At 39.2% G+C, this 25,658-nt stretch overlaps 1 protein-coding gene across 4 annotated transcripts in view; it reads left to right on the forward strand.

The window, feature by feature from the left end:
* Positions 1-762: 762 nt before the first annotated feature.
* The window catches only part of NFKB1 (nuclear factor kappa B subunit 1), a 122,437-nt gene continuing 97,541 nt past the window's right edge, over positions 763-25,658 (forward strand). For 2 of the 4 annotated variants that reach the window (XM_060147636.1, XM_060147638.1), the window contains exons 1-2: positions 766-1,340; positions 24,489-24,534. In XM_060147636.1, coding sequence (XP_060003619.1) covers positions 24,496-24,534 — 39 coding nt within the window. In that variant the 5' untranslated portion in view covers positions 766-1,340; positions 24,489-24,495. Of the gene's footprint in view, positions 1,341-24,488; positions 24,535-25,658 lie in introns of those variants that run through there. The other 2 variants (XM_060147641.1, XM_060147639.1) reach the window with 2 other exon arrangements.

Raw genomic sequence — 25,658 nt, forward strand, 5'->3', positions numbered from 1 at the left:
CTAAAATACCTATTTCAGCTCTGGTTTCTTGTTTGGGGAACTAATCTACCCCAAGGTATTCCCTGCCCCGCCTAGCACAGTGCCTGGCACGTAAAGAAGCTCAAATGCTAGTGACTGGTGATCTGCGGGTTCTAGCAGCGGTCTCTCCAGAAGAAAACAAATTCCCACCTGCTGGGTCAGTATTTCTTTCCGAGCTGTGAACCAAAACCATTGCTACCAGCATTCTCATAAAGGCCTGACAATGCCCTGTAAATGAAAGTTCTGAAGAACTGTCAAAACCAGATTTGAGACCTCACCCCAAACCGGTAGACGTTCAGACTTCCCTGGACAGAAGTCAGTTATGCTACAGACATTCCAGTTTAATCTGTAAAGAGATTTGAGAGTAACTGAGAGCACTTAAATGCAATATACAGATGAGACTTATTTTTACACACAGCATGCCTGGCTCCATGCCGACCCATCATCCCCTCTGGATGCTTGGGCCTGTCCTTCGGGGCTCTGGACCCGCTGACTCTCACAGCCTCACGGCCGACGCCTCCGCGCCGCCGGCTTCCCATCAAGAGTCGGCTCCGCGGGCGCTTCCAGGGGGCGTCTCCGTCCGCCGCTGCCCTCGGGGCTCCCGGAGCGGCGGCGGAGGAGCGGGCGCCCCGCGGGGGACGCCGGCGTCCAGGGCGCCGAACGTGCCCCCTTCGCCTGCGCCCCGCAGCGGCTCCGAGGGGTGGGTGCGGAGCTGGCCGGCGAGGCCGGGCCGGGGGCGCAAGGCACCCCCCCACCAGGCGTGCGGGCTTCCCCCACCCCCGGCGGCGACCCCACCTCCCGCCCCCGCGGCGTGCGCGCGTGTGTCCGTCTGTCTGTCTTCTCTCTCGACGTCAGTGGGAATTTCCAGCCAGGAAGTGAGAGAGTGAGCGAGAGAGAAAGAGAGAGAAGTGCACCAGCGAGCCGGGGCAGGAAGAGGAGGTTTCGCCACCGGAGCGGCCCGGCGACGCGCCGACAGCTTCCCCTGCTCTTCCCGTCGGTCGGGCCTCTCACCGCCGCCCTCCGCCAGCGTCCCGCCGCCAGCCTCACTCGAGAGCCCGGGGCAGCCCAGGCCGGAGCCGCCGCGGCCGGGAAGGCGGCGACGCCGTGGTCCCGCAGCCGCGCGCCCGGCGTTACCTCCGCCCGCGCTGCGGCCATGGCGCGGCGCTGACTGGCCCGGCGAGACCGCGCGCCCGCCCGGACCCGATCCGACCCGCTCCGGCTCCGGCCGGCCGCCGCCTCTTCCTTCCTCGGCCCCCAGGCCCGCGCCGCCCCGGAGCGGGAGCCACAGGCGCAAGGAGGCCGAGCGCGGACCCGCCAGCAGGGTAAGCCAGACTCGCGCAAGCGGGGGCCCCGCCGGCGAAGTGCGGCCCGACTCCCGCCACCCACCCGCCCCGCACCCCGTCCGGCCCCGCTCGGACTTCCTCATTCCTGCGCTAACCGCTCGGCTAGACCGGAGGAGGAGGTTGACAGTAGCGGAGAGGCGCATGGGCTCTGCGCGAGGGGGGAAAGGCACCTCCGGACTAAGCACGGGCCGGTCGGCCGGAGGGCCGCGGCTGCCCGCCCGGGCCGTTCTTTCTCCCCCTTCCCTCCGCCGGGCGGGAACGCGGCGCGGAGGGGAACTCGCGCAAACTTATTTTATCCCCATCTCCCCTTCCTCTGCCGGGGGGTCGGGGCTTGGGGGATGAGTGGCGCTTGGGCGCGGAGGAGTGAGGGGAAGGTGGTTGGTGCAGTGCAGAAGCAGATTTCACCTAAGGGCGTTCCACGAAATGAAAGCAGAAGTGCATGTCAGTCCTCTGGGCTGGGAAAGCCCTCCCCAGCTCCCCAAGATTGAACCGGACAGCCTTATTCCTGGTCTCCTACCTCCAGAAGAAACCCCCCACTTCACACACACACACACACGCACACACACACACACACACCCCAACCAGGACAGGATATGCTCACCTACTATAGGACCTGTACCTTAGTTTTCAAAAGATAAGGAGGGCCTGGTACTGATCCTACAGGGCCTGCCTGGCGTTTGAGAGCGAAATTACCCACTTAGAACACTTTTTAGACACCCTGATTATGTAAAACAGTTGGACAGCTGTACCATGTGTTGTGCATGACCTCTTAAACAAAAATGATATAAACAAAGCCTATCGTGACATTTTAAAATAATAAATTTAAAAAATATATGAGCTTCCATATGCATTTTTGATAAAGTAGTCAAAATATCATCTTCTGCTTCTTCAGAACTTGTTGGTAGACGTGCTGTTCTGAGCAGAGAGATGACTGCTGTAGAAAGTGTATCTGGAAATGCAGGGTAGTTTAACCAATAGAGTAAATATTCATATTATGCTCTTCTGGTGTGTAGGTTGAACAGGAATCACATTATCAGGAGTGGTGTGTAAGAGTCAATGGCTACATAAAATTTCTCATTAATTTACTGTAGTAAATTAGGAAATTTGTACGAAGATTGGTTGATTGCTTGGCTTTGATTATCAAGATTTAAGCGGTTTTCATGGACTTTGCTAAGTCGGGTTTTTCAGTATTGCAGGTAACTAAATAACTATATTTAACTTAAAGATTTTGTTATAAAGCCCATAATCTGAGAGAATGACTGTATTACTAAACCATTTAATGGCTCTGGCATAGAAATGTTCTTCTACAGACTGGTGATCTTTGGTAAACACTAAAGCTTAGGATCAAGATGTTCAGTGCTTATTTTTCTAGCAAAATGCCTCAATTGAATACACCTGAGTAGTTTAAATTGCATTCCTGTTGCTAAAACTTTAAATGGGAATCTGATTAAAATAAAGCCCTCAGCTGAAGCATGCTGTTTTCCTGATTTTAATGTTGTGCTTTCTAGAGATGAATCCTTTTACTGTTTGAGGCACTAAAGAAGTTATGTAAATAACTTAAAGCAGAGTATTTTTTTGAGCTTCTGAACTTGAGAAGACAGGAAATAAAAAGAGATTAATGTATCATGTAATTAAATTGCTAAAGTGAGAAGAGCACGTATGATCAATGGAAACATGAGCTCTCCTGAACTTACTCATCCACATTGATACCTGCAACTCCTCAAAGCCCTCTGGAGCTTATTTAGATAAAATGTCTTCCTGGGCCACAGCCTACTGGACTGAAATACTGCTTGCCGTGAATAGAAAACCACTTCTAACCTTGTTTGAAAGACTTTTTAAAGAAAGTTCTATATAATCCAATTAGGGATTGGTGGTGATTTGAAAATCTGTTCGTTTTGAAATTTCAATTTTATCTTGTGCTCTGCAGTTGGCATTCACATGGGCTGAGTAAACGCCCGGTTTTCAAACCCCGTTAGTAAATACTGGAGTATATGTACAAAAATAGTTGTTCCCCTTTGTAAGCGCTCCTTTGATCTTTGCACTTCCTTCTTCTACCTTTTAAACAGTATCATCTGTAATGACTGACTTGCACTTGGTAAAAGTTCAATTAGTCTGAAATAGACAGAATTTTAGATTTAGAGATCACAGCCCTCACATTTCTCTTGTCACTTTCCTTGGAACAAATTGACACTAGTTGAGAAACTAATATTTACGCAGGCTGTTTTTACCACTGCTTTCAGACTTCCAGATAATTGATGAAGTAAGTGACTACCTGGACTTTCAGGGATTGCTCACTGTGGTAGATGGAAGGTCTTTATAAGGAATTGGCAGCCACAGGAATCTTGGACTATCATTCAATCAGCAAGCCCTTATTTTTTACCTAATTTATGAGAGGTATTCCCCTGTTCAGAAGAGGTGAAAGTTCTGGCTTCTGGGGGAAGTGGTTACTTCATAACCTTCAATTAGTTTGAACTTGGGAGAAATAAGAACAGTAGTTGACATTTTAAAACAATAAATTAAAAAAATGATATCTGCGTTTCTATATAGATTTTTAATAAAGTAGTCAAAATATCTTTTTCTTTTTTAGAACCTATTAGTAGAAGTGCTGTTCTGAGCATAGAAATGACTGCAGCAGAAAATGTATCTGGAAATGCAGAGTAGTTTAACCAATAAGAATAGATATTCAGGTTATGCTCTTCTAGTCTACAGATTGAACAGCAATCACATTAACAGGAGTGGATATATAGGAATCAATGGCTATGCAAAATTTCTCATTAATTTCCCTTACTTTTAGTAGGAAGGTTGTTTCGTTTGGCTGATTGGTTTTCTGTTTATAATATGAATCATACAAGGTGGCATGATTGTTTTATGTTTTAAGAAGAGAAGGAGGAGGAGAAGGAACAGAATTTTCGTGCTGGGGGCCACTTTTAGATGTGCTGCTCCTACGTCTACATTTATGTCTGATCAGAGTTAATTGACAGCTGCTTCTTGGTGACCAGCAAACCATACTGAAGCAATTGACCCTGCTTTCTGAGAATGACTTCTCATTTGCTCTCTTGTATCTCCCATAAATACTGAATTCCCCTACAGTGTTCTTGGAGGTGAGCAGGTAAATCATGAGAAGCGTACATACCCCTTTGAGTTGACCCTGTCACTGCTTAGGAGACCTTAAGGGTTTTAAAGATAGAGGCATTCATTCATCTTCAGAGAGGAAAGTTGGGACTTGTGACATAGTTTAGCAAATCAGTTTGCCTCCTTGAGCATTTTTTTTTAATCAAAAAAGATTAATATTTGCAACCAGATAATCTGGTAGAGTTAATAATTAGGGTAATATTACCAAGACACTTATCTTTGCAATATTTCATTAATGAGTATCCAGTGCTTCACTGTTAGATGAAGAAGTACCATTCTTTTCTCAATGATGACTTTGTTTCATACCTTTGGTCTCTGTTGTTTTAGAGAGGGTTCCTGGGTGCAAATTAATACGCTTTCATATTTTCAGGTGAGGCTGGTAGACCTACCCTTGAATATTAGCTAATAGTTTAGAAACTAAGTTGTGAAATGAAATCTCACTGCTTCACTATAAAAAATTTAAACCCTAACAGTTTTACACAAAAGTGATATAAAGTGTGATTTGTTAAAGAGTATAGACTCTTCAAGAGTGTAGATTATGGATGAAAATATTTGTTAAACTTACAATATTAATCATGAAAATATTGTATTTAAACATTTTATCATCGCATTTTAAAATTTAAAAAGAAATCAATTCATTGTTATTCTTTTATATTTTTTGCAGTAATAGATTTAATTATCAGTAGTACAAGTTTCATCTGCTTTGATTTGTTGCCTGTTTTTGAAATTAGAATAATGAAACGGATGGCTTAATTCCCTATTACAAATTGGCTTATTACTGTTCATTTACATTTCACCATTAGGCCAAAAATCTTATAACCAGCTTTTATTCTGACCCATACTTTTGACAGATATTAATGAATTTAATCTATAGGTGATTTCTTTAAGCTGTGAAAAAAATTCTGGCTGATGGAGCCTGACTGATGCTGCAAGCACTGCTTTGTAATCCAAAGATTGTTAAAGCCTATCTAAATGAATCAGTCAAAAAGTAAAACCAAAATATTTTATGACATCCGGAATAAAATACTTATGACCTATAAAAAATTGGGGGGAAAAGGTTATAGCTGGAAAACCTCAGGAACCAGCAGGCAACATTTACTATACTTTCTGCCTTCATACTGTAATGATTTTGCAACACTGTAAAACCTGGGGCCTCATCACAGGAGGGTTTTGTTCATTATTTCTCATTTGTAGCATTTTCAGAAAATTTTCCTTGGAACTCTGAATCTAACCATTTATTCTCTGTGGACACAATTTATGAAATGAAATATACCATCTACACTAGAAAAAGGTACAATGCCAACACTCCCAGGCCTGGTATTATACCTTCAGGGAGAGTCAGAACCATTTTACTGAAAACTCCTAACTTCAGTCCACTCAGCTTTGGACTTAATTAATTCTGGTTCTGACCCTGACCTCTCTTCAAATCACTTAACAAACACACATTCAAGTTTTAAAAATTAATTTTAAAAGTTGTTTACAAATACATATATGTATAATCATTTTTGTTGTTGCCAACAAACTGAGGAAGAAAATAAATGTTTACTTATATAACAAGTACATTGTAAAGCTGTCATTGTTGAAAAGTAACCTGAAAAGTGAATAGCAGCAGTGTTTGTTAGTTAGAATAATAAAATAATCCAAGTACTCTGCATATAGCTTCCCTGTGAGAAGATTTGGAGAGAACAGATAAATTTTGCTGTGTTCCATTACATAATCAGCTCAGTCTATAGCTTCTGGGCATAAACGAATACACAGAGCTCTAATGTTGTCCCAGTCTTCACTGTGTGAATCAAAAAATGTATGGACCATTCAAACATTTCATACTGGAAAATAAAGCTTTGGATTTTTCTTAGATTTAAGCCTTTTGATATATGAGGCTCACTAGCATTTGTACATGAGATTTTCTTTTTTTGCTAACTTGAATTAAAAAACTACAAAACCTACATAAAGTTAAGCACACCTCTATAGGGAGAGCTTAATTAACATTAAATAAATAACTTGATTGCTATAATGAATTTTGTTTGTCAAAATAGTTATTTTACAAAATTATCATTTTTATTATTTATTGTGTGGTTTTACTAAACATATCACAGTATATTTCAGTGTCAGGGCATACGTATCCTTCATTTTTATCTCCAGAAATCAATTCTAGTAATATTAAGCTTGAAAAAAGAAAAATTAAAAGTGATGACAAATTCCTTAATCAATCTACCTCTTCATCGGTTCTGGGTTCAAGCCTGCAATTCATTTAAATAGTGAAAATAAATTGCTTAATTGTCCTAGAAAATATGCCTTCCAAGACAAGAATTTTAGGAATGGAGAGAATGACTATTTTTTTTTTTTTTTTAGTGTTTTAACATGAATCCCTGACTTACGTTTTATTGATGTTTGAAGAACTTTATCTACCAGTTCTTAACTTAGGTATAGGTTTATTTTCTAAGATATAACCATTTATTGGTGTTTGATCATTAAGACTTGATTTATAAAGTGTATTTTTCTTTTAAATGGGGGCTAGGTGTGGTTGTGAGGTCAGAGGAAAAGAATCCCTAAAAAGTTACAGCATCTAGTATAATGCTCTCTGAATAATATAAGCACCTGTATGATTTATAAAGTTACAGACAATGTGGAAGGATGGAAGGAGTATGAATGGCTGTTCATATAGAGGACATTTAAAGTAGAAAGGAAGAAACATGAAGGTAAAGAATAAAAGTTAAAGTTAATGTTGAAAACTGTGGCCAAAACAAAGGATAATGAAAGTATAGATAAAGTTTTAGTGGAGAGTTCTCTATAAAATCAGATCTTGAACTTTATTTTTGACTTAAATGTGGAAAAGAAAAATAATCTAGAAAGTAAATCAGAATTCCAGAGAAAAGGATAAATTCTGTATATCATGGATGAGAAGAGGAGGGTCATAATGAAAAGAGTGAGAGGTTGTCCTTGAATAGAACTGTTTTGTAGACATTTCACTGTGGCTTATCCTACTTTTTCTTTTTTTTAACTTTTTATCTTTTTAAAAAAATTAATTAATTAATTTATTTATTTTGGCTGTGTTGGGTCTTCATTTCTGTGCGAGGGCTTTCTCTGGTTGCAGCGAGCGGGGGCTACTCTTCATCGCGGTGCGCGGGCCTCTCACTGTCGCGCGGGCTCTCCTGTTGCGGAGCACAAGTTCCAGACGCGCAGGCTTAGTAGCTGTGGCCCACGGGCCCAGCTGCTCAGCAGCATGTGGGATCTTCCCAGACCAGGGCTCGAACCCGTGTCCCCTGCATTGGCAGGCAGATTCTCAACCACTGCGCCACCAGGGAAGCCCTATCCTACTTTTGATTAATTGAAATCAATAGTCATTTCCCCCACATTCTTAAGTCAGTTGTGTTAAGCAGACCTCAGTACACTTGGGAAATTATAAAATCAAAAGCGTGGTATCTGATAACAGTTAAATACACTTCCTTGCTCTCTTGCTATATCATAGCATTTATTTGATATAATGTCTTTATGGTTTCTCCATGTGTTTACCCAGTTTCCCGTTTTAGACATTTAACTAAATTTAACAAGCACACCTTGGAAGATTTTAATACTTCATATTTTAAAACATTGCCTTAACAGTCATTTACTTTGAAGTGCTTTTTTATGATGGGCAGGGAAAGTATCCTATTTCTCTTGAAAAGTCTAACATAATAGCCAAATAGGAATTAATCCAAGTTGAAATAGATGGATGACTGGAGAGGGGGGGCAGTTTTGCTGTACGTACTAAATATGTGTTAAACTGAAAACAATAATTTTATTGCTGAGGCACTTAAGTATCATTACATGGATGTCCCCGTCAGTATGCCAATATCAAATTTATCATCATTCCCACCCACCAAATTGCTCCTCCCAGCACATTTAGGGGATACAGTTGTTAGCCCACTGTGGTCCATTCAGTAGGTTTCCCATGCCAGAAATCTAGAAACCCATTCTTCATGCATACTCACTTATCTCCTCCAGTCCATCACCAAATTCTATCAATTCAGCCTCCTCTCATCTCCAGCATTCATCCCCCTCTCATCTCCAGCATTCATCCCTTCCTCACTGAATTTCCAGCTTTCATGTTTTTCATTTGCTCCTGATGCATAATCTCCTGCTTCTATTCCATCCTTCATTCCAGCATAAAAGTCAGCTTTCTGAAGTGAAGATCTGCTCATATCACGATCTTTATATTTCTGAAATGTCTCCATTGTCGTTACAAGCTGATTCCTGCACACCTCACCCCCACCCTTGCTCCTCACCCATCCCCTATTTCTCAAGTCATCCATATCAATTTTCAGTTCCTATCTGCCCTATTTTCTCACTTTGAATGCCTCTGCATATGCATTCCCTGTGTGAGGAGTGTGCTCTCCTTCCTAGCCATTGTGCTGACTACTCGGCCTTCAGGCATGGTGTACACATCACCATTTCTCTGTCCCTCCTCTATCCATTCTCCCTGACCTCCCCATAAAGATTTATGTGCTCCCAGTCCATGGGCTCTTGACTTCTTACGCTTTCTAGACAGAAAATATCTTGAGGGGAGGAATTTTATCTTACTTTTTATCAGCACAGCACCCAGTAAGTTTGCCAAATGAATAAGTAAATAACTAGACAAAATATTGATAGACTGCTATTGATTAAGCTGTGTGACTCTGGGCAAGTTAATTAACTTCTCTGGGTCTCATTTTCTCTCTTAAAAAAAATGAGACAGACTAAATGAGCATCTCCCTCTAAAATTATTTGTTTCTTTGATATAATAGTGTTATTTGGAAGACTCCAGATTTTCTTGCCATGTTGAGATAGGTCAACTTAAGGAAAATTCATGTAAGAAAGTACAAAGACAGTTCTTGATTATCAATATGATAAGATGAGGAACTGTCCATTTTTGGATTATGAGTTATCATTTATGGTCCCAGTCTAGCTTCTTTCTGACGTCAGGTGTTTCTGGGGTTGCATCTTTTCATAATTAATTATTCTCTACTATGAACTCATGTTCATACCTCCGAAGCAATTTAAGGCACACATGATACAGAAATTGAATATAAAATTCAGTATTTTGATTGTAAATTGCTTCAAGGTCTCACTGATTATAACTATATTTGGAAGAAGAAGATAGGGAAGTGCTAGTCTTATGAGCTGAATCCTCATCTGTCATAGCAAGAACACAATGTCTAAATTGACCAATTAAGAAAAAAGATATAAACATAGTATTTAAGAATATGAAAAGAACCCCCAGGAAAACCAAAAAGCGAAAGTTAGGAGTGTTAAAAAGTTGATCACTCGGAAAAGCAGGATTGGAGTTGGGAGGTGATGTGGGGAACCTTTGCTTTTTATATAAGCTGTTCTACTTTTGCATAGTAGGATTTTTTTTTAACCGTTAATTTATTTGAATACATGTTGAGTCCTTCCTATGTGCCAGGTTCTAGACACTGGGAATACAGTGCTGAACAAGACAGAAATCCACAATTTCATGGAGCTTATTAGATCATTTAATGTTTTCAGTTTAAAATATTTTTTCTTATATTAGCCTTTTTAAAATTGAAGAATCACATAACCAAAAAAGGACACAAATTGTGAGATTATGGCTTTAATGAATTATCTTAAAGTGAACACACTTAACATTAAATAGAACGTAACCAGCACAGCAAAAGCCCCCTTTCTGCCCCTTCTTAGTCAAGATTCCTACCCTTCAGTCTCATTTAAAAGGTTTCACTAATGACTCTTGGATTACGTAAATGTTGGTTCCGTGACTCATATTTGTCCGCGTAACAATCAAGAGTTGACTGAATGAATTCATTACTTCAAGGTGCTAATAATGAGCTTTACACAAGTAGGCACTAACTCTCCTATTGTTAAAAGCCCTAAGGGCAGCTTATCTCAGATTTTCCTCACCGAACAAAATATGTAAGTGAAAATATTTAAAAATTAAATTTTGACATTAATTTGTCATTTATGAGTTTGAGTAGATATTTTGCTTATTGCCGAGCAGTTAAGATCAGTGACAAAGAGACACGGGAGAAAGAAGTATTCAGACCTTACCAGACATAGAGGAGAGGGTGGTTCACCCTTTTTCCTTCTCACTTTATATTGGGTTGGCCAAAAGGTTCATTCGTTTTTTTCTGTAAGATGGCTCTAGTAGCACTTAGTTATCTTTATTTTCATTTGAAACCATTTTGTTAGATTGTATGTGACAGCTGTCATATCAGCGTGCATGTAAAAAAAGACATCAAAATTGGTGACTTTTTTTTTTAATTTATTTATTTTTGGCTGCATTGCGCCTTCGTTGCTGTGCGCGGGCTTCTCATTGTGGTGGCTTCTCTTGTTGTGGAGCACAGGCTCTAGAACACAGGCTCAGCAGTTGTGGCACACGGGCTTAGTTGCTCCACTGCATGTGGGATCTTCCCAGACCAGGGCTCGAAGCCGTGTACCCTGTATTGGCAGGCGGATTCTTAACCACTGCGCCTCCAAGGAAGCCCCAAATTGGTGAATTTTTGTGTAGCCATTTTAATATTGAAGATGGAAAGAAAAAAGCAACATTTTCGGCCTGTTATGCTTTATTATTTCAAGAAAGGTAAAAATGCAATTGAAACAAAAAAAAGATTCGTGAAGTATATGGAGAAGGTGCTGTGACTGATCGAACATGTCAAAAGTGGTTTGCGAAGTTTCGTGCTGGACAATGCTCTGTGGTCGGGTAGACCAGTTGAAGTTGATAGCGATCAAATCGAGACATTAATCGAGAACAATCAACGTTATACCACGCGGAAGATAGCTGACCTACTCAAAATATCCAAATCAAGTGTTGAAAATCATTTGCACCAGCTTGGTTATGTTAATCGCTTTGATGTTTGGGTTCCACGTAAGGTAAGTGGAAAAAAACCTCTTGACCATATTTCCGCATGCGATTCTCTTCTTAAACGTAATGAAAACGTTCCATTTTTAAAACAAATTGTGATGGGCGATGACAAGTCTATACTGTACAATAATGTGGAATGGAAGAGATCGTGGGGCAAATGAAATGAACACCACCAACCACACCAAAGGCAGGTCTTCATCCAGAGAAGGTGAAGTTGTGTATATGGTGGGATTGGAAGGGAGTCCTCTATTATGAGCCCCTTCTGGAAAACCAAACGATTAATTCCAACAAGTACTGCTCCCAGTTAGACCAACTGAAAGCAGCACTTGACAAAAAGCATCTGGAATTAGTCAACAGAAAACACACAATCTTCCATCAGGATAACACAAGACTGCATGTTTCTTTGATGACCAGGCAAAAACTGTTACAGCGTGGCCGGGAAGTTCTGATTCATCGCCGTATTCACCAGACATTACACCTTCGGATTTCCATTTATTTCGGTCTTTACAAAATTCTCTTAATGGAAAAAATTTCAATTCCCTGGAAGACTGTAAAAGGCACAGGATCAGTTCTTTGCTCAAAAAGAGAAAAAGTTTTGGGAAGATGGAATTATGAAGCTGCCTGAAAAATGACAGAAGATAATGGAACAAAAGGGTGAATACATTGCTTGGTAAAGTTCTTGGTGCAAATGAAAAATGTGTCTTATTTTACTTAAAAACCGAAGGCACTTTTTGGCCAACCCAATACATTGACATCTGCATATATTGAAGGGTTTATCTATAGGCATGGTCATTGTGAAAAGGCCTTCATATCTAGATTAAGGACTGAACGGTCCTCTGTATAAGGCCTAATTTTGATGCTTGCAAATTATTATTTATGTGTGTGTGTAATCGGAAGCTTGTTGTGATTCTTTCTTAAAGGAAACCATTTTCTCCCTCCAGGCCAGTTGTCACCACATACGTAGAACCAGGTATTGCTGGTCCACATGATGAATCCTTTTCTCTTAAAACATAAAGGATATATTTTTATTGATATTGTAGAATTAGTAAAAATGAAAATCCATACTAAAGTCATCATATTCAGATTTAAGAGAATGTGATCAGTTTCTCTATGTTTGATCAAAAGAATATTAATCTCTTGGGAAATCCCTGCTGTCCAGTAGTTAGGGCTCCGCGCTTCCATTGCAAGGGGCATGGGTTTGATCCCTGGTGGGGGAACTAAGATCCTGCATGCCATGCAGCACGGCCAAAAAAAAAAAAAAAAAGGGATATTAATCTCTAATTCATAATCCACGAGGTCTCCTCCTCCTCAATCTGAAAATTCAAATACTCCAAATTGGTCCTCAAGACAAAGGTCAGACATGAAATTAAAATTTGGTCATATTCTTTTTTTATTACGACTTTATTTTTTTAGAGCAGTTTAAGGTTCACAGCAAAATGGAGGGGAAAGTACAGAGATTTACCGTATACTCCCTCCCCGACACATGCATAGTCTCCCCCGTTATCAGTGTTCCCCGACCACAACAGTGTGTTTGCTGCAATGGATGAACTGACATTGACACATCATAATCACCCAAAATCCAGAGTTTACACTGCAGTTCATTCTTGGTGGTGTGCATTCTGTGGGTTTAGACAAATGTATAATTACATGTATCCATCGTTATGGTTATCATACAAGAGTATATTTAACTGCCCTAAAAGGCCTCTGTGCTGTGCGTATTCATACATCCTCCCCCACCATCGTACTCTAGTTTTAGGGAGGAAGAAATCTGTAGAAGTAGAAATGTGGAAGCAAAAAGTTCAGAACAAGGTCCAGTAAGTCAAATCCCTTTTGAATGCCGCCTTAGTGAAAGACCTCAAACTTTGAGTAGGTGTATTGAATTGGTTTTTATATGGAAATGGAAGGCAGCAATCTCCCCACGAGTGACATCAGTTCTAACATGTAAAGGTTTAGCCAATTTACTATAAATCTTTAGAGAACTTTTATAGATATGCAAATTTATATTCACCAGATTTTATCCTACTGTAGTGTAAACAAAAAGAAATGTTACTTAGAATGGAATCTGCCATTTGATATACATGACAATTATAATCTGGTTAGAAAATGTCCAAAATATTTTTTGATCCTATAAATTTCAGTCATCTGTGATTAAGAAAACACCACAGGCAAAGATTTGTTTCTTATAGAAAGCATTAGAATGCATCCTAATCACTTCTCTTAAAAAATCCTTGCCCCCCATGGTTACAATGGACAAGGTACAGCAAGAATTTAGATGCTTCTTTCATACAGGGTAATGAAGTTATATTTACTATGTTTGTTGATTCTAAAGGCACACACCCAGTTTAACACATGACTTAATCATATATGTTTGAGGATTTTTTAGGTATCTTTCTAGTCTTGGTTTTTAATTTCATTGTGTTTGGATAATATATTTTATATGTTTTCACTTCTTTGAAATTTATTGAGACTTGTTTTGTGGTCCAACATATAGTCTATGTTGGTGAGTGTTCCATGTGCACTTGAAAAGAATGTGTAGTCTGCAATCACTGGTGGAATGTTCTGTATATGCACTTAGGTTAATTTGGCTGATGGTGTTGTTCCTTAATTTTCTGTGAAAATTACTGATGTTCTCTTGATTTGCTTTTATCAGTTATGGAGAGAAGAGTGTTAAAACTCTTAACTATAGTTGTGGCTATTTCTGCTTCCTTTAGTTCTGCCACTTTTTACTTCATGCATCTTGAAGCTCTGTTAACATATACATACACATTACGATCATTATTTCTCCATGATGATTTGACCCTTCATTCTTATGAAATGTTCCCGTTTGTCCCTGGTAATCGTTCTTCTCTTGAAGTGTACTGTATATGATATTTTAGTATAGCCTGCTTTCTTATATTTAGTATTTCCATGGTGTAACTGGTATAACTTCCCATCTTTATACTTTGAGACTATCTCAGTCTTTAATATTAAAGTGTAATTCTCATGAAAAGCATATACCTGAGTCTTGCTTTTGTGTCCAGTCTGACCATCTCTACTTTTTTATAGGTGACTTTAGTCTATTTCTATTTCATGTAATTATTGATATGGTTGGGTTTAAGCCTACTATCTTGGTAATTGTTATCCATTTGTGCCCTCTGTTCTTTATTCATTTTTTCCTCCTTTCCTGCCATCTGTTGAATAAACCAAGTTTACTTTTTAAATTCCATTTTATGTCCTTCGTCGGCTACTTTTTTAAGTGGTTGCTCTAGGGATTATAATATGCATCCTTGAGTCTACCATGAATTAATACCGTAACATGTCATATATAGTGTGAGAATTCGATAGTGTTTTACTTCCATTTGTCCTCTTCCCTTCCTCTGTGTTGTTATTGTTATACAGTTTACTTCTGCATAGGTTATAAACCCCAAAATTTATTGTAATGTTTCTCTTGAATAACAAACAAGAAAAAAGTCTTATACTTACCCACATATTCATCACCTCTGGTGTTTATTATTCTTCCATGTAGGTCCAAGTTTCTATCTAGTATCATTTCCCTTCAGCATGGAGAACTTTCTTTAACATATCTTTTAGCAGACCTGCTGACTACACATTCTCTCAGCTCTTGTCTATTTGAAAAATGTCCATTTCACTTTTTATTTTTAAAGGATATTTTTGCTGAATATAGAATTGTTCACTGATTCAGTTTTTTCCATTCAGCACTTGCATCATTGTTTCTGATGAGAAGTCAGCTATCATACTTATCATTGTTTCCCCTTGTCCCTGGGTGCTTTTAGGATTTTTTTCTTTTTCTTATTAGTTTTTCACAGTATGGCTGTAATATGGCTAACTGTGGTTTTGTTTGTGTTTATCCAGCATGGGGTTCTTTGAGATTCTTGGGTCATGGGTTGATTTTTTTTTTTAATCAAGTTTGGAAAATTCTCCACCATTATTTCTTCAAATATTTTTTCTCTCTTCTCCCTCTTTCTGGGATTCTAAATTATACATGTGTTAAGACCACTTCATGTTGTCTCATAAGTCACTGAAGGTGTCTTAATTTCTTTATGCCTTTTTTCTCTGTGCTTCACTTGAATAGTTTTTTTTTTTTTTTTTTTTTTTTTTTATTTTTGGCTGTGTTGGGTCTTCGTTTCTGTGCGAGGGCTTTCTCGAGTTGCGGTGAGCGGGGGCCACTCTTCATCGCGGTGCGCGGGCCTCTCACTGTCGCGGCCTCTCTTGTTGCGGAGCACAGGCTCCAGATGCGCAGGCTCAGTAGTTGTGGCTCACGGGCCCAGTCGCTCCGCGGCATGTGGGATCTTCCCAGACCAGGGCTCGAACCCATGTCCCCTGCATTGGCAGGCAGATTCTCAACCACTGCACCACCAGGGAAGCCCTTGAATAGTTTTTATTGGCCATTATTCAAGTTTATTGATCCTTTCTTCCCCATTGCTCAATATGTTAATAAGTACACCTAGTGAAATTTCATTTCAGTCTAGAATTTTCCATTGGTTATTTTTCTTTTTTAATAGTTTTCTTTTCTCTGCTGAGATCTCCTATCTGTTTATCCCTTATATCCATATTTCCTTTTACATTCGTGAACATGTTACTATTGGCAGTTTTAAAGGTACTGGCTGGTCATTTCATCATTTGTGTCATATTTCTTCTTCTGAGTCACATTTTTCTACTTCTTTGCATGTTTTGTCATTTTGTGTTGCACATTGTGAATACCCCATTGTAGAGAGTATGGATCTTTGTTTTCTGTTAAAGACTGTTGAATTTTGTGGTAACGGGCAATAAATTTATTGGTGGATCACCTGGTTTTATTAAGATGAGTTTAGAGTAGCCCTTATTCTAGGGTATATCCTTTACTCCCATTGCATGGTCTTCTGAGGTCACAACTGAATGTTAAGATTGTTAAGTGACGTCTCTTCACCCTAGATGATTAGAACTTCAGTGTCTCTCAGAAGTTCCGGGAACTTCTGGAATCTCAGTTCAGCTTATCATTGTTCCCCCTTGTCCCTGGATCTGGATCCCCAGCAGCTATTTTCTAGTAGGCTCTGCAGAATCTTGTCCTGCACTAGCACAGTTTTATATTTGGCCAGTGCCCAGAAGTGACCCCTCTGGAGATTTATGAGCCTCTTTCTCTGTGTATCTCTCCTTTCTGCTACTCTCCCCTGTGAGACTGCTGCTCTCTATTTGGGCTCTACGTCCTTGTGTCATAGTTTGGAACGTGCCCTCAGTCAAAAAGTGAGTTTGGAACACACCTCAAGTATTTCCATTCTCTTATGGTATACAGCCTTATACTGTCTCTTGTCCAGTGTCTTAAATTATTGCTTCAAGTATTTTGTATAGCTTTACATTTGAGTATGGCAATGGGGCAAGTTCAATAATTGTTAGTGTCATGACTGAAACCAAAAGTCCACATTTGAACAAATCTGGAATTGCACTGTTTCTTACCATTAATGCAAAGGTAATTTTTTTAAAGTACTTATTTACTAATTTCGCGATTCAAAGAAGTAAAACTCTATTATATTTAGGCATCTATATCCAGTTAAAAAGATGATAAATATATAAAGTTAAATTGCAGTAGAACAGTATGTTGTTCAGTGTGCAGTCATCGATACACAGAAGTATTATAGCCCTTATGTGGACTATAAAGCTGCAGGTTACAGAGGAAATATAGGGTTTCTTGGCAAATGTTGGATTTCAGTAGAGGCTTGAGGACTGGGTAATATTTAAGTAGGAAAGGTGGCATTTTAGGATGCAGGGCATACTGTGAACAAATACACAAGATGCAAATGAGCAAGGCATTTTTGAATGATCAGTCTGCCTGTTGTAGAAGGTTTTGGTTAGGATGTAGTATTAGGACATAGTGGAAAGCCCTCAACCACTCAGCATATTATATGATAAGCATCACCTATTAAGCATTAAGAGCCTATTAAGGTGATGCTTATAGTACAATATGGTGAACGGTTGAGGGCTTTCGACTTGGTCTTGTAAGTAATGTGGCAATAATGTGAAAGAGGCTTAAGGAAGAAGAAATACCACAGTAAAGGAGAACAGTATGGAGGCTATCATTGTTATTCAGAGGTAAGGCAATGAATGTTTAACTAGGGTGTAACAGTGAACGGAAAGTGCAAAGGAGGGGCAGATACAAGAAATAATACAAAGAAAAAAATCAACAGAAATTGATCATTGACTGGATGGGTGTGAAATAAGCAGAGGGAAAAGGAGAAAATGTTGAAGTTTTGGCTCTGAGTACAGGAGAGAATGATATATTGGCAAAACCTGGAAAGTCAGGAATGGGGCCCATTGCCATAGGAGTGATGAATTTGGTGTTAGATAGTAGGGAGTTGAAAGGATTAAAAACATTATTGTTTTATAATGGTATCACTGCTTAAAGCTAGCAGCAATTCATTAATATTTATATTTTGAAGGTTTTAACAGTGCTAATTTTATTTCTGTTTATACCATGGTGGTTTTGCCTCTTGTCCTTCTTTCTTTTGTTCCGCTGGAAACTGAATAGGCCAATAAAGTAAAAATGAGTACAAAGAGTGTTCTAAATAGGACCCTAACAAAGAAAGTGTAATTACTGAATCACCAAGATGTCTAACACATTCCCCACATACCTGCCATTTCCCATGACACTTACCGTGTTGCATTGTTTTTGCCTGTCTTCCTACTTACTAAACTGTTACATTAGTTAGCTTTTGGCTACATAAAAAAATCACCACAAAGCTAACTAAGAAACAAACATTTGTTATTTCTCCCAGTTGGGGAGGCTGTCTAGGTCATCTGGTCTCGCCTGGCTCTGGGGATCTCTGAAGTCTTTCGGCTGCTTAGCTGGTGCTGTGTGGTCCAGGGGACCCTCTGCTAGGACTTCCCCTCACTGCACCATGTGGCCTCTCATCCTCCAGTGGGCTGGCCCAGGCTTATTCACATGGCAGCTGTGTTCCAAGAGAACAGAATGGTTGGTCATTGCAAGGCCTCTTGAAGTCTGCATTTAAAACTCACCCTTCTACCTCACTGTGTTGGTCAGAGTAAGTTACAGCCCTGCCGAGATTCAAGGGATGGAGAAATAGATTTTTCCTCTTGTCAGGTGGAGTTGCAAAGAATTTTTGGCCATTGCTTTCAGTCTGCCACAACTGTTAGCTCTGTGAGTACAGGTACTGCTTCACTCTTGTGTACTTTGGTATCTTTGGTAACTGACACATAGTAGTTTCAATATTTTTTTTAATGAATGACTAAATTAATGAAAGCATTCAAGGAGCATTTCAATATACCTTAATTTTAAATATGTACTACGTACTTTTATCATACCATTAGTGAGTGTGGTGTTTTCTGTGGGCAGCTTTCAGAGAGAATCTCTTTATTCTCTTTCTATCCTTTGAACTTGATCAATGGAGACATCTAAAACAAAACAAAACAAAAAGCAACTACCACTTGCATTAACATTGTTTCGTATTTTTAACTTCACATTTGGTTGTCTCAGGAAGGACTCCCTTAAGTTTTGTGTACTGTCACAGTGCTGTTCTGCTTTTCAGGGTGTGCTATGGGTAGACTACCTCCAGCCTGAACATTCAGGAGACCTAGAGCAAAGATGCTGTATTAAAATAAAGTTGTGAGTCCAGAAGGAAAATCAATTCTGCCTCTTAGACAAGTGATATTCGAATCATAGTCCGTGGAGTCAGAGCAGCCAGCATTACTCTTATCAACCTGAGTGAATGGCTTCTTCTCTCTAAACCTCAGTGTTCTCAGGAATATTGTGAGAATTAACTGAAATATATGAAGCACTATCTCTAATTCCTTACTCATGGGAGGTAGTCAGTAAAGTTTAGTTCTTTCTCCATGTGAACCAGCATACTATCATGACACTGTGGCATGCAACTGGGTTTCTCATCCTTGGCACTAATGACATTTGGGGTCGGATATTTCTTTACTGTGAGGGGCCATCCTGTGCATTATAGGATGTTTAGCAGCATTTCTGTTCTCTACGCACTAGATGCCAGTAGGACCACCTGCGGGTTGTGACAGATGAAAATGTCTCCAGACATTGCCAAATGTCCCTGGAGGCAAAATGCAAACATTTTATTCAGCAGTGATAAGGGTTAGGATAGGGAGGGAATGTGGCAGTGTATCAGTAAATGTGTAGGACGGGGAAGAAAAATACTTGATTCTTCTCAGAGTGCCTATACTCTTACTGCCTATTATTCCCGTAATTTATTATAAACATAATGTTTGGAAGAAAAATACTTGATTCTTCTCAGAGTGCCTATACTCTTACTGCCTATTATTCCCGTAATTTATTATAAACATAATGTTTACGGTGCTACCTAATAAAATGGCTAACATTTGCTATGTATCCCTAACTGTGCTAGTAAGCTTTGCATGCCGTAATAGTTGAATGTTGTTAGATTGGTATTCCATTGTAAACAGGGACCTTATCTTATACCAGCTCCAAGCACAATGCATTTGTACTTATTAGGTAGCTATTCTATGTGTTAATTGGACATATTGTACCCAACTCAAAAAATAGGGAGCTGAGGGCTTCCCTGGTGGCGCAGTGGTTGGGAGTCCGCCTGCCGATGCAGGGGACACGGGTTCGTGCCCCAGTCCGGGAGGATCCCACATGCCGCGGAGCGGCTGGGCCCGTGAGCCATGGCTGCTGAGCCTGAGCGTCCGGACCCTGTGCTCCGCAACGGGAGAGGCCACAGCACTGAGAGGCCCGCGTACCAAAAAAAAAAAAAAAAAATAGGGAGCTGAAAATGGATGGAGGAGTGGAAAAACATAGAAAATGAGTTTATACAAATCTAAACATGGTAGGACACAAATATTCATTCTTTTTCAAAAACTTTAAAAAATCAGCTCTTCTGAGAAAAGTAACTAAATCACCATTAACTTTACTTTTCTTTCATCACTAAGTCAGTATATCATCAGAAAGATGTAAATAAATAGCCACTTTAACGTTAATTTTTTTTTCTATTTATTACGAAGAGGATTCCAGTAGTGCTTAGAAGTTTTTGATTCATTCATACTTTATGTTTTCTTCACTGTATATCATTAACCGTTAAAGATGTCAGAGTTAAACTTTAAATTCAGGACAGTGTTTGATTTTCTCTTTTTTTTCTATTAAAAAATATATTTCCAATTACATAATTAAGTTAGAAAATTAAAACAGAAATTTATAACTTAGGGAGTAAAAGTCCCTGTGTTACTATATATGGATGTGAATTATTATTTTTAGCAGTTACATAACATATAACTATGAATGTAGCATAATTATAATTAAATAATCTCCTATCAAAGGACTTTTAGACTCTTTCCAGTTTTTTGCTGCAGTGAATATTCTTGTACTTATTTTTTTGCACACTTGCTCATGTAATTCTTTAGTACAAATTCCTGGAAGTGGAATTGCAGAGTCAATAGACACTCTTTATTTGAATGTTTTATATTATATGTAGTACACATACAGTGTTTCACATATGTAGTGCATAAACCTTACAGCATGTTTCCTCCAAAAAATTCCTCTGTGGAAAGAAACTCCAGTATATTCTTTCTCTTTATTTATTATCCAACAGAGAGATGGTAATAAGTCACTCTTTTTCTTGTAATTTCATCCAAGATGAGGTACTAAAATTACACCTAAGTGATGTCCATTGTGGCTGAAAATAAACTTGAAAATGGAGACACTTGATCTCTCTGATTCCCAACTCTATTCTCTAGATGGTACCTAAAATTCTGTTTTTCAAACTGCAGGTCGTGACCCATTAGTGGCTCATGAAATCATTTTAATGGATTTTAATGGTAGTTGTTTTTTTTAATGAAATCTAATAGAATATATTTTCTTACAGTGGGCCCTGATCAAAAAGTGTGAATATATCTGATCCTAGAAAATTTCCCCAGTTACAAGGAGGGGAGCGCCACCAATTCTACCCTTAATCGTCCAACCCTGTGGCCTTGGTTTTGCTGCCCTCACTAAGAACCACTTATGCTGGCCTTTGATGTCAGTGGTGGAATTGTCACAGACGTGTGGAAAATAATCCATTAGGCGTTTCATGCAGAACTCATCATATATTCAGAACTTAGCCAGTTACAACATTATGTCTTTCATGTGAGAAATACAAACAATTCGCTCAGGGAGATATTTTAGTTATTGCTAGCTAGCTGTATGAATTTTCATGGTGTGAACATTTTTCTGGAAGCCTCACTGTTGGGGGAGAGAGATGGCAGAGCTTAGGCCCATCTTCTCACCAGTCAACCCAGTGTCTCCCGTTCTGTTTCAAGGTCCTTCCTCAAAAGCACAGAACTGTGTGCAAAGGGAAAGTGAGGGGAAGGGCTGGGGGAGCAAGGGGGCAGTAGAGGCTTTCCCTGGTCTTTCCTAATCCTTCAGTTCCAAAGGCTTAGTTGGTATTTCAAAATTTTGAAATAAAACCTGCTCTTACAATTAATGCAAATATTATGGTGATTCATCCTTTCCAAATAATTCTTGGTTTCGTTTGACATTTTATTTTTAAATCATGAATTAACATTGACATCACTCTCAGCCTGCTGTTACCTCAGCTCTTCACAGTGAACTCTGTCTCACAGAAGCTGTAAAAGTTCAGATTTTAACCGTCACCCAGTGTCTCTTGGGCTGCTGTTAGGCTTTTAAAACCATGATCTTTGGGCACTCAGTCGTGCATAAATCACGGGGAGGATATTGGAGGGAGGACTGTATTTAATTTGGTGTTTTGTCCTGTGCTTACGATTTAGAGATCTTCATTGAGGTGTGCTGTACAGTGGTGATCATGATAATAACCCTGCATCAGTTCTAATAAAGTAGATTTAGTTGAGTCTTTAAAATTAGGGTCAGGGCCACCTTACATTCAATCAAAGTTCAGGAAACCATCCACAGGTTTAAATATGTACATAAAATCAGTGTAATAGAGGTTCTGAACAGGTTCTGTCAGTTTAACAAGTCAGCAGTCTCCCTTTGCCTTTAAAGACTGGGCTAAGATTGAGAGGATTCAAATGATCAACCCACATTAAAGGCAAAAAAAAATGGTCTTAATATTTTTCTTGGAAGCTTTTTGGGCTTCTGTGTTCTAAGAATAAGAATTTTTCACATGGAATGTTGTAACTAGTGTTAACACTGTATTTCAGTGTAACACTATTTACTGGTATCCTTCATATAAGTGAAAATTATGCTAATGATTCTTTAATATGGATATATACTTAAGTCCGTATAAAACTCCAAGTTTACAGAAAGAGTTACGATTTAGGTGATTTGTTCTGTGAATAAGTATTTATTAGCTAACTAACATATTCCGAGCACAACAAAATTCTATTCCTTTCAAAGGTCCATCCCTTATCAAAGTCTTTCATTTGCAGATGAGGAAACAGAGGCCACAGTGGGTTAGTTATATATCCAAAGTCACACACTCAGCAGTGGAAGAACTCTTGAATTTCTAATGATTTAATTCTTCTTCACTAAAAGGTCTGTTTTCCTTTTTTTTTTTAGCTGTTTGTCTTAACTACAGCTGTTTGTAAATCTTCAATCAATAGTTTCTTGTTTTAGACGAATATTTTCTTGCAAATCTGCATGGCATTCTTGTTCTGTAGAACTCAGAGCCGCTCTTTTTTCCCTTTTGTTGAAATTCAGCACTACTCTGCATTCCACTAGGAGCCCTCCGATGCTCTTTCCCTCCTCCCCAGTCACAGAGGGCACTAGCAGGAGAGGATTTCATTGGAAACCGGAATCCTCTTTGGAGGACTTTGGAATGTTAAATGATATATTCATTAGAGTGAGGGCTAAACTGTTCTAACAAAGAGACCCAACAGTACTCCCGGTTAAAGAACACAGTCTTTGATTTCTTTCTCACATCACCATCAGTCTTAGCTGCCATTCATCATCATGTAAGTGCCAGGTCTTCATGCCTAGGTTTTAATCCAGTGGGACAGAGAAGAAACAAAAACACGGAGGAAGGATGTCAAGGGCCTTAAGTCCAGACCTGGAAATGGCACACAATAAATAGTTCTGACATTCCACTGGCAAGCGTTTCTTCTAATGACCATCCCTAACCCCACAGGAGTGTGGGTGGGGTATACTCTGGCTGAGTGTGTTTCCAGTTACAACTCTATTACTGTGGAAAAGGAGAGAACAGATTTTGGTGGACAGCTAACACTTTGGGACAGGCCCAGACTCAAGTGCCGTTGAATGCTTTATAGACTTCATGAGAAAAAAAGAAAGAGAAAAATTGGCTTCAAATCTTTCAGCTCTGTTTTTTTTTTATCTTCTAGGTTTTCAGGCAATATGTCTAAACTTTGATCTAAGTAAATTTAACTAGAGTTGTCCTATACATATTTAAAATAATGATAAGGATATTTCTTAAGTAAATCCAAAATGATATGTGATTTTAGATACTGTTTTTATCTGGTCATGTGGCTCTTAATTTTTGTCAAGGCCTCTGGGTAACAGAAGATTGCTAGGGCCTGTGATGTTTTAGTATCTGGCTGGGGTTGAGTAAATCTGAGACTGTAGCCTTGATAATAAGGGCTCTTATTTTTGTGCCTTTTGCTTGCATGTTTAATGTTACAGTGTTTCTGGACCACTCTGACAGAGGAAGTGGCCTGCAGCAGCGGAGTGCTCTAGGGGACAGAGCACGGCACACTGTAGCCGTCCTACCCTGTGCTATGCAAAGCACTGATCAGGCCCTCTCACAGCAAAATGACCCCCTCTGAGCTGCTCAACTCAAGTGGCACGTAGAAAGTGGGGAGATAGTTCTAGGACTATCACAGAATTCATGAAGGGTTGGAAAATAACCTATACAAAGAGCTAAGTGAATCTTTGAAGTCTAGATGGTGACAAAAAGAAATGGCCTCTAAGAAATCTAATGGCATGATTTTTATACAGAGGATGAAGACTAGTTGTACCAAACTCCAGGACAGTACTGTGAGGTTGACATCAGTGTTGTGGGTTAGATGTGAGTGGTAATTCCTTGATTACGCAATATTTCTACTGTTAGATTTAGATTCCAAAGAGGAACTACACCATATCCCCCTCCTAAGGTCTTTAAAAAAGGGTTATACTTGGTCTTACTGGAATAAAGCAGTTTACTCCTGCATTGTGGAATTTTTAAGGTTCCTTCCAGTTTTACAGTTCAGTTTTGTATTCTTTTGATGTACAGCTCCAGAATGGCAGAAGACGACCCATATTTGGGAGGGCATGAACAAGTAAGTATTTTAATAATCTCACTAATAATTTTTTGTAAATGTATTCATATTTTAAAATATACAGAGGCAACAATAGTAACTATCAGGGAAACTCTAAAAGTGGTAAAAAATTTCTTTTAAATTGTTTTTCCTTTCCCTCTATGTAAGGTCTGAGAGGACATGTCATGTAAAATGAGTAACTTAAACCCTGCTGTCACATATTGTTGCATAAAAGTTATATATGCTTCAGATCAAATGATAACTACTTGTATTAGTTTCTTAGGGCTGCTGTAACAAATTACAACAAACTGGGTAGCTTAAAACAACAGAGATATATTCTCTCTCAGTTCTGGAGCCTAGAAGTCCAAAATCAAGATGATGACAGGGTTAGTTACTTCTGGAAGATCTGAAGGAGAACCTCTTCTGTGGTTCTCCCCTGGCTTCTGGTGGTTACTGGCAGTCCTTGGCATTCCTTGGCTTGTAGCTTCGTCACTCCAGCACATTGGCCTTCTTCCCTTTGTCTCCTCTGTGTTTCTGTATCCAAACCTCCTCTATTCTCTTGTAAAAGTACCAGGCATTGGATTGAGGGCCCATTCTTTAGTATGACCTCATCTTAACTTGATTACATCTGCAAAGACCCTATTTTTAAGTAAAGTCACATTCAGAGGTATTAGGAGTTAGGACTTGAACATACCATTTTGGGGGAGAAGACAAAGTATTTATTGAAAACACACCTAATGAGGCAGATTGGTGTAGTAAAAAGGACTTAGAATTCAAAGATCTTAACCAAGTGCTGGCTGCTCTTAAAACTTGAGGAATTACTTACCACCCCCCTCCCCTCTTCACTCACAGGGATCTTTAAAAGACTTAATGGGCAATGAATGTGCTTTGGGAATGTAAAACTGTTCATTATAATTATATTTGCAATTATAAAGGGATACCAGTGTCCTTTTTTTTTCCTCCTAACTTTGTACTTGAAAATTTTCAATTTCAAGCCTGTAGAAATATTGGATAGTCCAACAAATCTTCGTTGGTTGGTAATATTTTGCCCTATACATATATATGTATATTTATATATATAGAAAGAAAGAGATTTATTTATATAATGTATATATATTTAATGAACCATTTGCAAGCAATTTTCA

The sequence above is a fragment of the Lagenorhynchus albirostris genome, chromosome 4, assembly GCF_949774975.1.
Source record: "Lagenorhynchus albirostris chromosome 4, mLagAlb1.1, whole genome shotgun sequence".
Taxonomy (NCBI): Eukaryota; Metazoa; Chordata; class Mammalia; order Artiodactyla; family Delphinidae; genus Lagenorhynchus; species Lagenorhynchus albirostris.